At 37.4% G+C, this 18,226-nt stretch overlaps 1 protein-coding gene across 28 annotated transcripts in view; it reads left to right on the forward strand.

Annotated features, from left to right (window-relative positions):
* The window catches only part of TRIP12 (thyroid hormone receptor interactor 12), a 150,596-nt gene that overhangs the window by 113,441 nt on the left and 18,929 nt on the right, over positions 1–18,226 (forward strand). For 20 of the 28 annotated variants that reach the window (XM_027119086.1, XM_027119076.1, XM_027119175.1 and 17 more), the window contains 14 exons: positions 535–742; positions 3,262–3,362; positions 3,586–3,760; positions 4,908–5,049; positions 5,907–6,098; positions 7,381–7,532; positions 9,013–9,185; positions 9,575–9,648; positions 9,730–9,929; positions 10,564–10,691; positions 12,261–12,412; positions 13,510–13,652; positions 14,718–14,874; positions 16,186–16,284. In XM_027119086.1, the coding sequence (XP_026974887.1) occupies positions 535–742; positions 3,262–3,362; positions 3,586–3,760; positions 4,908–5,049; positions 5,907–6,098; positions 7,381–7,532; positions 9,013–9,185; positions 9,575–9,648; positions 9,730–9,929; positions 10,564–10,691; positions 12,261–12,412; positions 13,510–13,652; positions 14,718–14,874; positions 16,186–16,284 (2,096 nt within the window). The remainder of the gene's footprint in view (positions 1–534; positions 743–3,261; positions 3,363–3,585; positions 3,761–4,907; positions 5,050–5,906; positions 6,099–7,380; positions 7,533–9,012; positions 9,186–9,574; positions 9,649–9,729; positions 9,930–10,563; positions 10,692–12,260; positions 12,413–13,509; positions 13,653–14,717; positions 14,875–16,185; positions 16,285–18,226) is intronic. The other 8 variants (XM_027119147.1, XM_027119156.1, XM_027119162.1 and 5 more) reach the window with 1 other exon arrangement.

The raw sequence follows: 18,226 nt of genomic DNA on the forward strand, positions 1-18,226 counted from the left end.
TCTTGCCACAGTCCAACCCCAAATATAAACCCTGCCTTATAAGTTATTGTTCATTTCTCCTCATACACCTCCAAGGATGTGAAAATCACCATCCTTCAATAGCTGGTGTTCTCTTTTTTTGGCAGTAGTGTTACTGTGATCTTATCTCATTGTAGTATTTGAAGTTAATGACTGTAGGTCTTTTTCTTCCTTCTGGCTATCAAGCCACAGGTGCACTGCATTTCTGCAATTGCTTATTGTTTTTATAAAGGGTATTTTATTTCCAGTAGGAATTTACGTGTGACCCCATTACGTATCCTACATTCGGGTTTTGAGTATTGGCAGACAGTATAAATATCTTTTCTTTAATTTTGAATTTGCCTACTACTTTTCTTTGGAGTCAAGTTGAAGACTCTGGCACCTAAAGTTATTTTCCTATTTGCCGGGTACTTTTTATTCATTCCTTGTGAATCCGTGTTAGCATTTAGGGATCTTATAATGGTGGGGAGGTGGTCCTGATTAACACATACTCTCTTTAATCTCTGCTCTGTAAAGGTGTAATGCATCAAGTAAAACACTTAGCAGAATCGGAATCATTGTTGACAAGCCCACCAAAGGCATGTACGAATGGGTCAGGATCCTTGGGGTCCACGACGTCTGTCAGCAGCGGAACAGCCACGGCTGCCACTAACGCCTCAGCTGACTTGGGATCCCCCAGCTTGCAGCACAGCAGAGATGATTCCTTAGACCTGAGCCCTCAAGGGTAAGTCAGAGTTTTGCAGCGATTTTTGTGCTCTTTGCCTTTAACTCTGCCCTGGTACCTGAGACTCACACAGGGAAGTAAATGGTAAAATATTATGGAGAGTGTACGTTTTCTATTTTTCCATGTATATTGTGTTAGATATTTAATGGGAATGGGAAGAAACCTGTTGTATTGAGCCATGTTTAGGAACCACAAGAGATACATGGTGTTTCCATACAAGGGAACTAAGGCTCAGAGAAGCTAAGTGACTGGTATAGTGTCATGTACTTATTTTACAGATGCGGGATTTGAGCTCTCATTTCTGATTTCATAATCTTGCGATTATTTACTATATTGCAGCATACATACCAGCTTTAAGAAATCCAGATATTTAATATAGTGAAAAATATTAAAAATCGGAATTTTTAGACTGTAAAGGAAAAAAGATCCCGATTTCCCATTTATCTTTAACTGGCATATGGGAACTTTTGCTGTTAATAAAGGCAAATGAGAGTTCTAAGTTCTCTGCTTCCACCTCTTTTTTAATTCCTTTGTTGTACTGTGCTGCTGAGAACATTACCAAACCCTTGTGTTGGTTTTCATTTTGTTGTGTTGAAACAAGTCACACTCTAAAAGTGTTTTTGTTTCTTTGATGTAAGCTGAAAAGTAGATCTTGGTAAAACATTATACTTAATAAGTGGGGTCCAAACATTTAATCTTACAAGCTGCAAGGTAGCATTGTCCTGTGAAGCTAGCCCACTCCGAACCCCAGCTGCTTTTGGTGCCCCTTGGTGGCAGTTGTCCAGCCTGGTTTAAGTATGAATTTGGCAGTTCTGTGACTTCTGGCACAGCCACTGTTAATTTTAGGAAGCTGCTGGGTTTAAGTGGTACCATGTAGTGGGCACAGTCCAAGGAGTTTGAGAATGCCAGAGACCCTCCACCTTCACTGTTTTCAAGTTGGATTATCTTGCCATTTTCCCTCCCAGCCTTGCCTGCCTCTCTACTTCCTCCCGAGCCCCGCTCCCTCCCCCAGCTGCTGCAGTAACCTTAAGTCATTGCAGATGTTACAGAAAAATCCGATCTGACTTTTTTGGCCAGCCCAATACTATATTATAGCACAGGCACTTGGTAAAATATGATGCAGCTCAGACAAATGCCGTATTTCGGAGCTACATACGTAAAATATATGAAACAAATATGCAATGCAAGAACCTATATGATTATAGGTTCTGACAGTTGATACTCTTAAAGAAAGAGGAAAGGACCTTTTTCTTAAAATACTTTCAGAGTTTTAAGTGATTCCTTTCTCTTCTAGTATGGTTTTAAATGAAAAGTTTATATAAATTCGTAAAGGTGGAATTGTTTAACTTTAAGTTTATTCCTTGAAAGTTCACTTGTCCTGATCGTCAGGTATATTGATCACACTATTAAGTGTTTTCAGGAGACATGTCAGATGTTGGAAGACTTTAAATATTTTTTTCAAACTTTTTCTTACTTGGGTCATAGACCAACTGAACTAGAACTTTTTTTCTTCTTCCCCACTTTATGTAGCTTTGTTATTTGAAGGATGATATTTTAAACTATTTCTAGTGGTGTTAAAGATAGTGAAAATAGTACGCAAAGGCTACATACATTCTGCTTCATATATTCTAATTCAAAATAGGCTACTCAGACTATCACTTGCCACATTTGTTTACAGATAATTTTGAATTTTTTAAACAAGTGCTTATAAATGCATTCATTTAGGATGTTATTGCCATTACACACCATGAAATTCCTTTGGGTAGTATTGGAAAGTATTTTGATAATATTAACACTCAATGCTATGTATATTTTACTTATTGTCATTTAGGTTAGGGAAGAAATAAGGTACCCAAATTTAACATATTCTTTTTCTAGTTTATGCATTGCATATTTGTTTCCTGTGCTTTATGTATGTACTGCATTTAATATTGGAGTTTAACACAGGATTAATGAGATATTCTATTTGGTTTTCTTTTTTTAAATTAATTAATTAATTAATTAATTAATTTCTTTATATTTGGTAGCATTGGGTCTTCGTTGCTGTGCGCCGGCTTTCTCTAGTTGCGGCGAGCGGGGGCTACTCTTCAGTGTGGCACGTGGGCTTCTCGTTGCGGTGGCTTCTCTTGTTGCAGAGCTCGGGCTCTAGGCGCGCGGGCTTCAGTAGTTGTGGCTCACGGGCTTAGTTGCTCCACGGCATGTGGGATCTTCCCGGACTAGGGCTCAAACCCGTGTCCCCTGCATTGGCAGGTGGATTCTTAACCACTGCACCACCAGGGAAGTCCCTGGTTTTCTTTTTAGTAGTTCAGTATAGTCAAATAGCTAGCTATTTTCTGAACTAATCATTTTCTGTGTCTTGTACACTTCTAGAACATTGGTGCAGAGTTGGCATTAAATAATCACTAAATGAAAAATACCCTGTTATAACAATATTCTGCCATTTTAGCTTGCTTTTAAATGAGCGATGATACTAAATCATGGTAAGTGCTAAACTTATCCCATGTTTTCCCATGTGACAGTCGATTAAGTGATGTTCTAAAGAGAAAACGACTGCCAAAACGAGGATCAAGAAGGCCAAAGTATTCACCTCCAAGAGATGATGACAAAGTAGACAATCAAGGTAATTTTTGTGATGAAACTATGAGGCAGTAAAGGGAAAGGTGGTAGCAGTTAAGGATACATACTTCATTAAAATTGCTGATAGCTTTGAAGCATGCCTGAGTTTCCTGAATTCCCAGTGTTGTTAGTTCTTTTAGCTAATTTATTAAGAGTGGGAATCTTAAATTTCAGTTGGTTTTCATCGATTGCACTGAAATGATTTAATCATCATTCTCTTTTCATAGCTAAAAGCCCCACCACTACTCAGTCACCTAAATCTTCTTTCCTGGCAAGCTTGAATCCAAAAACGTGGGGAAGGTTAAGCGCACAGTCTCACAGCAACAACATTGAACCGGCCCGAGCTGCGGGAGTTAGTGGTCTTGCCAGGGCCGCCTCAAAGGACACCATATCCAATAACAGGTAAGGTGGGGGGTTCTGTGTCACCTCTGTTCTCAGGTCAGAAAAACTTCACATTTTTCGGTCAGCATATTTATTATATGGAGATGAAACATGGACACAGATCTTTAATTTATGCTCAGAGGTGGTGGCATAGCTCAAGGATGGAGCCGATTCTCAATTCTTGAACCCTGTGTCTGGCTTTGTCCTGCATTCCAGTCTCACATTTTAAAATTCCTTTCAACATGTCTACTTGGGAGTTTTGTATGTTCAGAGCCAAACAAATAGGTTTCCCATTGAACCTGTCCCGTAGTTCTGTTCTAGAAAAAGAAAGCGGACGTATTTTTTGTACACATACGTGCGCGCTCTTTTATGATAACCCTCCTCTACCCTTTACAATGGAAGGTAAGGCTCTTAGAGCAGAGCCCTTTTTTAGAAACTTAGAATTCTGTCAGCTCAACGATTTCACACCAGTTTATGGCATTAAAAAATTATTTCTTTAAAATCCTATGGATTGTTTTGTCTTTTGGCTCTGGGTGTAACATACCAGCAAGGAGTGCTGCTTCTGCAAATAAGACATTTAAAAAAATCAAATTCCATTGGGAAAACAAGGAAGTTCTTTTTGTTTGGTTGATTGCTTTGGTTGGTTGGTGGTTCTGAACTTAAGTTAATAAAAATAATTAAGCAAATAGATTTCTGAAGCCATCAGAATTTGTAATTTAAACAGCGAGGTCTCAGCTGTCATAGCTAATTGTGCACCTAATAGGTGGATGTTTCTTTTCTATAGTTCTTTACTTCAGCTCTCCAGGGAACATAAATAAAGGACAGTGCAGATATGTCTGTACCTTAGAGAACAGTCATGTAAAATTGCTTTCAGGTGAACACTCAGGAAACTCTTAGGTTGTAGAGTCCCTAGAAGTTAGAACTGTTTCTTTGGTCTTCATGTAATGACCTGAAATGTATTTTAAGTACCTGTGCATTTCTCTAGGTATATCTTAGCCCACTTTCAAACTGAAACTTAATTGGGTTAATGTGGAATCTGAATTTACTAGTCTATAAGCATAGGCCAAAAAGGATTTTAAATGTAGCAACTATTTGCCTTTGACCAGAAGTTATAATTGAAATCCTTTCTGTGTACACTGAGACTTTAATATCTTTTTCCTTCTGGCAGAGAAAAAATCAAAGGTTGGATTAAAGAGCAGGCGCATAAATTTGTAGAGCGTTATTTCAGTTCTGAGAACATGGATGGAAGCAACCCTGCATTGAATGTCCTTCAGAGACTTTGTGCTGCAACCGAACAACTCAACCTCCAGGTACCGTGACTGGTGCATCTGGCTGGTTCACTTCTGTCTCTTCCGGCGTCTCTTCCGTCCTGCTCTTCTTTTCCTTGGTGACTCTCTAGCTTTTTAGCCAGACATGTACCTTTGCTGCTGACATTTCTTTAACTTGTCCCTTGACTTTTCGTGCATCATTTTATCATTAGATGGGCTAGACATCTGGTCTTTGACTTTCTTTCCTTCACCTCCCTTATTTCTTGACAAACGAAGAGACTTTAGAAATGTCCCTCAAGCACATCTCTTCTCTCAGTCCTCTTCAGCTACAGGTGTTAACATTGAGAAGACCTTCCTTAACCCCTCTTTACCTGTGGCCTGAGAGTACTCAGAGAGGATAGAGATGTAATAACTAAGCCTTTTGTGTTTCATTTGACTCTGTTTGCATTTTTGATATACTTTGAGCAATATGCGTAGTACATGTTTTCCAAGAAGTTGTCTGTTTCATTCATACTTTAAATGTACTAATGTAAAGCCATACCTTGAACTCTTGTTATATCTCTTTTCATTTTGGTATTGTAGCTCCATTCCTCCATTCGTATTCTCATCCTTTGTCTTTTTTTTATTTTTTAACACAATTCCATTGGTTGAATATGAAGGTTTTTGTTTTTTTTTAATGTTAGTATGGATACTGGTTTTTTGTCATGAAGTAGTAACATTTTGTGAATGTGTGTGTAGGTAAGGTGTTATTTTTCAAAGCTCTACCAAGAATGCACCACCTGCCCCTGCCTTCTTTTTTAAAGGTGTTAAGAAAGTATCCAGTTGCTTTTGGGGAAATGTGAATTGTGCATTTAGTAAAGGCTGTCTAAATCAGTAAATATTGTTTTCAACTCTTTCAGGTGGATGGTGGAGCTGAGTGCCTTGTAGAAATCCGTAGCATAGTCTCAGAGTCAGATGTTTCATCATTTGAAATCCAACATAGTGGATTTGTGAAGCAGCTATTGCTTTATTTGACATCTAAAAGCGAAAAGGATGCTGTGAGCAGAGAGATCAGATTAAAGAGATTCCTTCATGTATTTTTTTCTTCTCCGGTAAGTTATCTAATAATAATGCCCGTGTGTCTTGCTTTAAGCGTCATTGTTCACTAGTGTGTATATTTTCATCCCAGTAGTAATTTCGAGTAGTTTTTGGTCAAGATATTGAGGTAAAGTGTTTAGCTTGCTTATTATACACAGTTGGATTCATTAGTCTTTTATACATCAGGTAAATAATAAAACAACGAAATGGTGACTTGAAGCAAGGGCCTGTTCTGTGGTTGATGAACGTTGAGTCTTTGTTTTTCTGTCAGGCAAGCCATTAATAGTAGTCTCTCACTTGTGAATGTATTTTATTCTCAATATCTGTTTTTAAACATATTGCAGTTTGCAGTATATTTTTTTAAGGGAAATACAGTAGACATAGTGTAGCTATAGACATAAGATAGAGTAGACACATATACATTTCTATTTTGTATGTAAAACACAGAACTAACAATTGCATTGAAGAGTACTTAATCACCATTTATAATGTGGATTATGAGACCAGAAGCCACAGAGCAGCTTGAGTTCCTTCACCCTCAGTGAGTGAGAGCAAGAGAGTAACCTGAACACTGTTGACTCAACATCACTCTGCTTGTTCATATGGCTTAAGAGAAGGCATCCCTAGGGAAGATTCTCTGGTTCAGCTGTGTAATAGGGCTAAGGACAAGTCTCCTGTGTGAAACTGTGTCACCATGTCTTTTCAGTGTTTGCAGGCATTGCTTATATTATTTTAACTTGTGCAGCTACCTAAAGCAGAATTGATGTTTATTTGAGAATCATTAGATGTGTAGCAATATTGGATATAGTTTCATACCATGCTTAAAATTATGTGCAGGTCTGTAATCTCTTATCTGAAACTCCTTGGGGCTGGATGGGTTTCACGAGTTCTACCATACAGTATATACAGCATGTATTACCTGATATATCCCCAGTGGATTCTGAACAGTACTTTGTACACATTAAATATTTTTGCAGCAAAACATAGGACTATTCCTACTAAATAAAGGTTGAATAAAGACTCCAAATGGCCTTGTGTCTGTCTGAGTCAGGTTTTGCCACTAAATGAGTTGTGTTTTCAAGCCTTTTGGACTTAGGAATTGTGAATATGGGATTGTGGGCCTGTACAGAAAGAATGTCTTTATTGAAATAATTTCTTTGGAAACAGTGTTCTAACCAAATCCATCAAAAAAGGTTCAGTAGATTAGATCTTGTAAAACTGCCTATTAAATTTTCTTGTTGAGCATTCCATTTTCATGAGGCCTTGCTTAACCTATTGGTTTATTTATAACTTCAGCTTCCTGGAGAGGAGCCCATTGGAAGAGTAGAACCAGTGGGTAATGCACCTTTGTTGGCATTAGTTCACAAGATGAACAACTGCCTCAGCCAGATGGAACAGTTTCCAGTCAAAGTGCATGACTTTCCGAGTGGAAATGGCACAGGAGGCAGGTAAGGATCATTGCCTAGGTGTGCTCTTGCCTTTGGACTTTATGCTTTATTTTGTTGAGGTAAGGTGGCAAGAGGTCTAGTGACGTCTTGGTCTGCTCAAAGAACATTCATCTATAAGGACCGCAGAAATTAAATATTCTAAAGTGTGAATCAAATAATTTTTATCCATAAAGTCGTACCCTGTATCTTAAACATGATGTTTTGAAAATATAAAACCAACTTGTGCTGGAAAGTTGTAATGGGCTTAGTTTTCCTTAAATTGATGTACTTTAATATATAAAGCTTTTCTCCAAGAAGTTTGTAGATATGGATAATAAAATGTTTACTTTCTGTGCAATAATGTGATTTCATTATAAGTGGTTTTGCAAAAACTTTGCATTTTGATGGGCTTTAACAAATAAGTTTATTTTTTTTCCATAATAAAGTAGTTTTACAGGACTCATGAAGTGCTGCAGAAAGAATTCATTAAGTTCATTGTTGTGTTCTTACGGAATGTTACGTGCTTCCTGGAATATTATGACTAGTTGCCTAGAAAATTTTAAAAAGTAGTTTGGGTTTAAAAAACACAGTCTGGTGTGTTTTAAAGATATTTAAAATTCTGACTGAATTAAAACAGTATGCATTATTGAATAATGAAGTGATCAGTGTGGACTAGATTTTTTTCTGCTTTGAAATTTAATGTAGAGAGTGGTATTTAATTTTGATTATTAAACTGTCCTGGAAGATTTTTATGAAATAAAGGGACACTTTCAAATATATTTGAGAAAACCATAGTGTTTTACATTTTTATCTAAATTTGTGTAAAATATGTCTGTTTACATATGTATATACCAATATAATGGAATATTCTTTCCCACACCCCTGTTTGCATGCGTTATGGAACCTTGTAGATAACTGCATTTTAAACTCGTCTTACTCTTGCCAGACCTTTTCAGAAATGAGCAGTTGAATATCATTACCAGGTCTAGACTGGTATAGCTATTAAACTGCTTCACTCAAAAGACTATAGCAAAGTAAAATTTAAAGGTTAGTTTTTAAAGTAATTTTGTAGCTGAAATCTTTGAAAGCAAAAATGAGAGGGTTTGTTGTTTGTTTTTAAATAAATAGGATTTAGTAGGCAATGGCAAAATATTGCAGAAGTGAGCATGCCCGAATGGTTCAGGAATTTTTATCCTGCGGAAATAATTAAATCTTGATCGTGAGGTATTTCCGCTTACATAGATTCATGGTGGGACAGAGATGGAAGGTTGATTTAACGTTTTCATATGCATGCGTACACATCCTCTTTTATTTCTTATTTTATCATAAAAAGTTTTTTCCAGTAACTTGGAATTGCTGGCTTTACTATATACGTAACTGGTAAGTGCTACTTTGTGTCTCAAGAAAAATGCAGAGTTTGTATTATCTTGCTTTTATTTTAGTTAGTGTATGTTGGTTTTGAAAATAATAGAATAACTTTTTTTTCATAAATTATCTTGAGCTTTTCTCTCAACAGAGGATCACAGGCTTTAAAATTTTTCAACACACATCAGTTAAAATGCCAGTTACAAAGACATCCAGACTGTGCAAATGTGAAGCAGTGGAAGGGTGGACCTGTCAAGATTGACCCTCTGGCTTTGGTGCAAGCAATCGAGAGATACCTTGTAGTTAGAGGTACTTTCTGTACATGTATATTGTGTGTTTATGTGTACATTTGGGATGAAATTAATATTAAGGGATATATAAATTATTTCCCTATTGCTGCTTCTGTCAAAACCTAGCATCAGGAACTTCTGTACTCATCATTTATTTTATATGTAGTATGTAGAAATTTTGTAGGGATTGACTGCTTACTTGGTTGATTGGGTGATGAGTTACTTTATCCTGGTGGAATGTAATAGAAATCACATTTTGTATCTGACAGTTTTCTTAATCTTTCTGCTTTGTAGATCAAAATGTAATATACATGTTTTTCTAGGAATATGTTAGTTTAACCAGTATATATAGGCTTTTCTTTGCCACATGAAATTGCTAGGAGTTTAACAGACTTCTTGGGTCCTTAGGGTATGGAAGAGTAAGAGAAGATGATGAAGACAGTGACGATGATGGCTCTGATGAGGAAATAGACGAGTCTCTGGTAAGGTGCTGTTCTTACCAAGTTTTAATGTGTAAAGTTCAGGGCCTGTAGCTTCAATGGCTTTTGTTTTGCTTTATTTAGGCTGCTCAATTCTTAAATTCAGGAAATGTACGACACAGGCTACAGTTTTACATCGGAGAACATTTGCTGCCGTATAACATGACTGTGTATCAGGCAGTACGGCAGTTCAGTATACAGGCCGAAGATGAACGGGAATCCACGGATGATGAGAGCAATCCTCTAGGAAGAGCTGGTATTTGGACGAAAACTCATACAATATGGCAAGTCTGAAAATGATTTTGTGTGGTTTTTCATCAACATTGATACTGTTTGTGTGTTTTGGAATTCCTGTTACTGGCTGGCTTGCATAAGGAGAGAGGGGACTCTAAATTCTATGTTTTATTATTAAAAGCCACGTCAAATGTTCCATCTTGTGTGTGTGCATGTGTGTGTATTTAGCTTCCTCATTAAGTCTACTTGAAAATGTGTTTGGGCAATAAATAATCATAATTTGCACCTACTTTTCTAGTAGCTTCATTTCAAGTCTTTAAATAAGGCAAAAATGTCTCCGTAAGATGATGTTCCTTTACGTAGTACGAAGTTTGGCATCTCTGAGCCCTTAGACGCATTTGGATGCAGCTTCCTGCACTGTTGGTGAATGTCTGCTACTTACTTAAACAGGGTGATTCTTCTCAGAGCCACCCCCTGGAGTTTCTCAGGTGGCCCCTCCTAGGTGATCTTTTCTAGGAAGCAGTCCCATTGGCGGTTCTCCAAATCCACAACTAGGGAGAGAGAGGATAGCCCTCAGAGAGTTGTTCTGGTAACTCTGTGGTGTCTGTGGCTTGCACTTTGGCCTTGCAGAATAATTTGCCATTTTAAAATCTACTTTGGGTTTACATACTCTTATTACTTTAGGTACAAACCCGTGAGAGAGGATGAAGAAAGCAATAAAGATTGTGTTGGTGGCAAAAGAGGAAGAGCCCAAACAGCTCCAACAAAAACTTCCCCTAGAAATGCAAAAAAGCACGATGAGTTGTGGAACGGTAAGTGATGTCTAGAGGGGCAAGGAGATCGCCATGGGGCAGTAGTCTTCCTGTCTTGAAGGTTTTGACAGAGTGATTTATATCTAGTAGTAAAATCTTTTAATATAATTTATAAAAATATGAATTACTACAAATGCTTGGCTGCTTTTAATTGAACCCTTGACTTTAATGTCTAGAAAGTGAAAAGTTATCTTGAAAGTATTTGTGGGAAAACTTACCATTCTTTCCATGAAGAATTCATGTTTTTATGAAAACAAAAACAAATTTCATTAGTAGAACATATGCACTAAAGAAGAGGCTGAACATTGGCAGGTTGACCCTTAATTTTTATTGTTATTCATTATAATAGTGTGATCCACCAATTATAGAAGGAATAAAAAGTTTTGTTAGGTTATAAAATGACTACAGAAAGTAGTAAAACCTCCCAATTGACTTACCTTCCTTTGTAGTATTTCCTTCCAGTCTAACTTTGCTCATTTCCTCCCTTTCTTTCTTTCTTTTTTTTTTTTTTTGCGATACGCGGGCCTCTCACTGCTGTGGCCTCTCCCGCCACGGAGCACAAGCTCCGGACGCGCAGGCTCAGTAGCCATGGCTTAACGGGCCCAGCCGCTCTGCGGCATGTGGGATCTTTCCAGACCGGGGCACGAACCCGTGTCCCCTGCATCGGCAGGCGGACTCTCAACCACTGCGCCACCAGGGAAGCCCCTCTCCCTTTCTTTTTTATAAGATGGTTACAGTGCCTTACCAATAGGCTGCAGTCCTTGGGGACCAGCTCCTATCAGGGATTTCCAAACACTGGTGTTGTTGATGAAATTTTCCCTGATCTACAGAAATAAGGGCATTGTAGCAACTTTGTTTTTCATAAAACTCATTTTTTTCTATATAAAAGGGTGTTTGAGATATTTGTTTTCTATGTTTTTGGTATTAAAACAATTGCCCTTTTATGCAGAGATAGTGTTGTGATTTTTAATTTCTTTGCTTGGTAGAAGTAAATGGCAACAGTTTCAATCTCTCTCTTTTTTTTAATGCTATTACTTTATGAGATCTAAGAACAAAGGAATTGCAGATCCTACTTGGAAACTATCACAGTCTATCATGTCCTAAGTCTTGGATTAAATAACCAAATCTTATTTTTATCAGATTTATAACTTGGGAGTATTTGTTTATCTTACATGGCCATTTTAAGCCGGATATAAAAAAATCTAGGAAATTTCAGTAACAGTGAACTTAATTTAAACACCTTTTCTTTACTCCTCTCTGGCCATTTTATTGTCAGTTATTTTTCTGATATAAAGGAGGAATGCAAAGGAGTCAGTTTTTCTCCTTTACAATGTATGAGTATGGGAGAGAAAGTGAAATTTTCCTAAGCCTGGATGATTTATCTATAAGATAAAAAGGGGAAAAAAATTGTTCAAGCTGTCAGTACTCTACTAGTAAGATACCGAGTGTTAAATCTTAACCACTCGTGGTTACTGTTTGTAGGCATGTTGAGATGATGCTGGCTTCGTTGACTCTGCCTTTCTAACTTTGATCAACACTTTGATCAAACTTTGATCTTTTGCCCTCTAGATGGAGTGTGCCCGTCAGTATCAAATCCTTTAGAAGTTTACCTCATACCCACACCACCTGAAAATATAACTTTTGAAGACCCTTCATTAGATGTGATTCTTCTTTTAAGAGTTTTACATGCCATCAGTCGATACTGGTATTACTTGTATGATGTGAGTAATGTTGTCTACTTTCGAACTTTTCCCTGATGTGTTGTCCATTACATGTTTTTTCTTAGTGTCTGTCTAGTGCTTGATCAGTTTCCTGTTGGACTAGAAATAGAAACAATGATTCAGCTGAACAGCACAGATCCTAGCCCAGCATGTATGAAAGATACTCTTCCAGTATGTTAGTAAGAACAAAGCGTAAAGCAGCTCTGTATACTTCATACAGTAAAGTCACCTATTTTGAGTTTAAAAATATGGTCAAATTATCTTTTGCATTTATATTTCAGTGGTAGTATTTATACGATAACTTGAGCAAGTGGTTTTTACAGGGCAAGATGGATATTAAGTAGTTTTTTAGTCTTTGCAACTGATATTTCCCCAAAATACTACAGAATACTCTGAACAATCATACCACTTTAGAAATATTAACGTTCAACATGCTGGTTTTAATCTCCAAAAACATGAATCTATTTTACTGTAAAAGCTGTATCAACAAGAAAAATTCTGCATTCTCCCAAATGTGTCATCATTAGGTAAAAATTCATCTAGGCAAAATAGTATTTATGCTTTATTTTATTGTTTTTAAGAATTAAACTGCCACCTCGGTAGTCTTAAGAGCAATATAATGAAATATACATACATTTAATTTAGTTCTCTAGGCAGACCTAGCTCTCTTGGCAGACTTGTAAATATTCTCTAGCTATAATTTATAAAATTAAGCTACCACATAAAAGTTGAACATTATTAGTTAAAAAATCTTTAGGTACCTTTAGCTAAAAGTTCATTTATTTAAGATGTGTATTAAATTCAAGTGAAAGTTGAATGCTTGTCTTTGATACTTCGCTAGTGGAGGGAAGAGTGAAGGAGCTGGCCCTGCATGAAGCGTTCGCTGTGTCAGTGGCGCGTGGGGGTTGGGCTGTCTCAGCTGTACGTTGTGAAAGCTGTCATTCAGGTTGGGACATACCAACAAGAAGCTATATGTTGGAAACCAGCAGGGGAAATCTCGGCACTCTGCATATGTATTTGGGAATAAAGGAAACGATGGTGACTATAATCCTAATGTTTTACTACATAATAGACTTTTTTTTTTTAACATTTTACAGAATGCAGTGTGCAAGGAAATTATCCCAACTAGTGAATTTATTAACAGTAAGTTGACAGCAAAAGCAAATAGGCAGCTTCAGGATCCTTTAGTAATCATGACGGGAAACATCCCAACATGGCTTACTGAACTAGGAAAAACCTGGTAAGACAATCACTTCTATAGTGGTGGGCTTGGGGGTGTTATCATTGTGTTGATCTTTATATATCTTGTTACAAAAACATAGTCTTTAGCAAACCTATTTAAATGTGTTCAGTTAATGCGATTTTTGATCATAGCTTGCTTAATTGTGTAGCTTCAGCATCCAAACAGGCTAGATGAGCTGGGGCCGGCACTAGGTCTACTTGATAGTATCTTTATATATGAAATAGGGAAGTACACAAGGATTTTTAGTGAGGAGATTCAGCCCTCTTCCATCATAAAATTGGACACCAGAGGTGGAGTTTGGTTGATTCTCTCTCTGAGCCTGTTTGGGTCCAGACCTACATTCTTGGAGACTATAGGACTGCACTGATGGATACGGGAGCCACCAGCCACATGTAGCTGTATTTACGTTTAGATGAATTAAAATGAAAATTTTTAAATGGGAGATTTTTAGTCACACTACCCACATCCTTGCGTGGCTACTCATATTGTACAGAATAGATGCTGGATGCTTAGATAATCATAGGAAGTGCTCTGGACAGTTCTGTGTCAAGAACTGCCAAAATCACATGTCAAGACGCAGTGGGGCCTTGGTACTGCAGAGTTCATTCTTTAAAGATAAGCAGCTGCCTTTTGGCAGTTTTGAGTGACTTAACAAATGCCAAAGCCCAGAGGAAAATCATGAACTTAGTGAAACCATTGTGGAATGGGATGGGTTGGCAACCTGGTGAGGTGGTGATTATATTTTTAAATTTTGCCTTCACTAGTCATGTTATGCTTACTGAATGTCATTGGGAGATTAAAGATGATCTTGGATGGACTTGATTTTAATGGTTAAATTTCAGATTTCATAGTGAATGGCTACTTAATGCATTATTACTTGATCACTTAGAAATTTCATGCAAGAATTATGAAAATTCTTCAAAATTAGTTGAGTAGACCATTTTTATTGGTTACATTATAATTATTAATCTGTATCATATCAAAAGTTGTTTCTAAGCCAGTGTTTTTTAATGGTTTCTGATTCTAATTCAGTTAATAAATTTATATCGCCTCTTTTTACAGCCCATTTTTCTTCCCTTTTGATACCCGGCAAATGCTTTTTTATGTAACTGCATTTGATCGGGACCGAGCAATGCAAAGATTACTTGATACCAACCCAGAAATCAACCAGTCTGATTCTCAAGATAGCAGAGTTGCACCTAGATTGGATAGAAAAAAAGTAAGTTTCTCCCGAAAATATTTAAAGATAAGTCATACTGATAATGGATAAACTAGAAATGTGATGCATCTAATTATCCCTATTGGTTTAGAGGCTTATCTTAGTCACAGTTATCTTCTTTGCTTACCTTCTTATCATATGTGTTAGCCATATTTTCCTATCAGTCTCTTGGGATCTCCTGGGATTCTTGTTTATCCTCCAGTAAGAGTCCTTCCCTCCCACCCCAGTTTCTGTAATGATTTCTACAGTTGTTTTTCTCTTTTAGTCTCCATAACTCTTGTGCCAAGGAAGAATCTTCTCTTCTTTCACTGAGACCTCCTTCCTTTCCTTTTTAAATTAAGAACTCTAACCATATCTCCCTTTTATAATTGATCCCTTTATGCAGTAGGTAGAATTAATCAAATCCACATCATTCTCTTAGCAAATCACACCAATTAGAAGAGACAAACAAAATCCTTGATATAGTTCATGTCTCTATACCCGTCAGCCTTGTATTGCTGACTGCATCTTCTTGTGCTTCTAATCCTGGCCCCATGGTGATAACTCTAAACCACACAGCCCTGGGCCATTTACATCTGAGACTAGTTCTGCACTTCTCGCACCGCACTGCCTTTTACTTAGGACTTCTTTGTTCATCATCCTTTTTCTTGCTGAGGATTCTTATTCAAGTCTGTCTTCCTACAAACTTCTATCTCCAAAAGTCTCACAGAAGCCATTAGTAATGGCTTAAAAAGGGGGAGTGGGAGGAATGAGAAGCAAAACAAAAAAACATTGTTCTTAAATCCTATCTTTATTTGTATCGTTAGGATTCCATAAACAAGGTGTAGGTAGAATTTGGAAATCTATCAAGACCTTTCTCATCCCCCTGCATCTCATTAATAGATATTTGCAGTGGTGCTTGTAGGATCTCTGCTGGTCAGAGCCAGTAGGTTTCCAGCTCACCTGTCACCTCCACACCTATTTCTCCATCACCAAACTATAAATGTACACAGCGAGATTTCATGGAGCCACAGCCCTGAATTGCATTGATGTTTGAGAAGGTTACAGAGATCCTTTCTTCAACAACTTGAATTTTCTGAATTTGCCATGGGCTCAAGCTAATAACTACACTCACATCTAGCTTTTCTTCACGTACAGCAGGATGCTGTCAATGTTTATAGCAGTGCAGCTATGTCTTAAAACCTCTTCTGAGGTGTGCTTCTTTTTTAAGAAATAATTTTTAACGATTGAGTTGATTTTTTTTTTTTTTTGCACTGAGAGAAATGCCACCTGTTTATCAAAGTTTCCTCACATTTGTACTTTTCTTTGCAGCGTACTGTGAACAGAGAGGAGCTGCTGAAACAAGCAGAGTCTGTGATGCAGGATCTCGGCAGCTCACGGGCCATGTTAGAAATTCAGTATGAAAATGAGGTGAGCTTATGAGGCTGTGTTGACTTGTGCTCTTGATAAGATGTCCCTAGAGTTTCTTGGTCCTGTGAAATTCTAAAAGACGATTGGGAAATTTATCTCAAAACTTGAGATGTACTCTGTTTTCTCTTGAATCATTTGTTCTAAGTTCTCCATTTTTCGAGGTTAAATTGCATAATAAAAGGGTTTTTTTTTTTTCCTGGCATTAGAGCAAGTGTTTGTGTAATCTTTAGGTTGATAAAGTGAAAGGTTTTAAACATAACTTTCAAAATGTTTGAACTGCGTTTTTTAAAAAATCAGGTTTATTGAGATACAACTCATATATCATAAATGCACACTTTAAAGATACACATTTCTGAGTGTTGACAAATGTATACAGTCTATAACCACAACCACATCAAGATAAAGAAAAAATCCCATCACCACAGAAAGTTGTCTTAGACCATTTTGCAGTCAGTCCCCAGCCTTCATCCCCAATCCCTGGCAACCATTGATCTGTATTCTGTCCCTCCAGTTTTGTCTTTGTACAGTATCGTAATAAATGGAGTCATATAGTACGTAGCCATTTGTGTTACTCTGCTTTCACTTAGTGTAATGCTAATTCATGTTGTTGCGTGTATCAGTTTGTTTCCTTTTATTGCTGAATAATAGTAATAGTCCATTACGTGGACATACCATCATATGTTTACCTAACCATCAGTTGATGCACATTTGAGGTGTTTCCACTTTCTTAGCTCTTATGAGTAATGCTGCTGTGAACATTTGTGTACAAGTCGTCATGTAGACATATGTTTTCATTTCTCTTGGGTAAAATATAAAATACTTCAGGGTTGAATGGCTGAGTCTTTTGGTAAGGTATGTTTTGACTTTATATGAAACACCAAACCGTTTCCCAGAGTAACTGCCCCATTTTTCCTTCCCACCAGTAATGTAGTATGTGAATTTCAGTTATTTCACATGCTTACCAAAACTTGGTTATTGCCAGTCTTTTTAATTTTAGTTATTCTAGTGGATTTACTGTAGTTATAATTTGCATTTCACTGATGATTAATGATACTATCTTTTCATTTCTTATCTTCTTTGGAGGAAGTGTCCAGGAATTCTGCCCACTTTTTCATTGGGTTTTGTTTTATCAGAGCTTTTAGGAGTTCTTTATACATTCTGCATACAAGTCCTTTATGAGATAAGTGTTTTGCAAATATTTTCTTTCAGTCTGTTGTTTATCTTTTCATTTCCTGATGAAGTATCTTTGAAAGAGCAGAAGTTGTTAATTTTGATGAAATCCAGTTTATCAATTTTTTCCCTTTCTGGTTTATGCTTTTTGTATCCCAAGAAAATTTCCATTAAACCGTGGTCTCAAACATTTTTTCTTATTTGTTTTGTTAGGAGTTGTATAGTTTTAGCTCTTATATTTAGGCCTACGATCTGTTTTGAGTTTGTGTTTTTTTTTTTTTTTTTTTTTTTTAGCTGCATTGAGTCTTTGTTGCAGCGCGCGGGCTCTCTCCAGTTGCGGTGAGCGGGGGCTACTCTTCACTGCGGTGCGCGGGCTTCTCATTGCGGTAGCATCTCTTGTTGCCGAGCACAGGCTCTAAGGCGTGCAGGCTTCAGTAGGTGTGGCACACAGGCTCAGTAGTTGTGGCACACTGGGTTAGTTGCTCCACGGCATGTGGGGTCTTCCCGGACCAGGGATCAAACCTGTGTCCCCTGCATTGGCAGGCAGATTCTTAACCACTGCGCCACCAGGGAAGTCTCTCACGGGATATTGATTAGGTTTGTGTTGAATCATCATCAGTTTGGGAGAGAGTTGATGTTTATGGTATTGAATCTTCCAGTGTGTGAATACAGCGTAGCCTTTCTCTGATTTAGGTCTTTAACTTCTCTCAGTATGCTTCATAACTGCAGTCTAGAGGTCTCTCGTGTAGATGTTTTATTAAGTTCCTCCCAA

This window comes from Aethalodelphis obliquidens, unplaced genomic scaffold, assembly GCF_003676395.1.
Source record: "Aethalodelphis obliquidens isolate GAN/ISIS:26980383/991018 unplaced genomic scaffold, ASM367639v1 scaffold2, whole genome shotgun sequence".
NCBI lineage: Eukaryota > Metazoa > Chordata > Mammalia > Artiodactyla > Delphinidae > Aethalodelphis > Aethalodelphis obliquidens.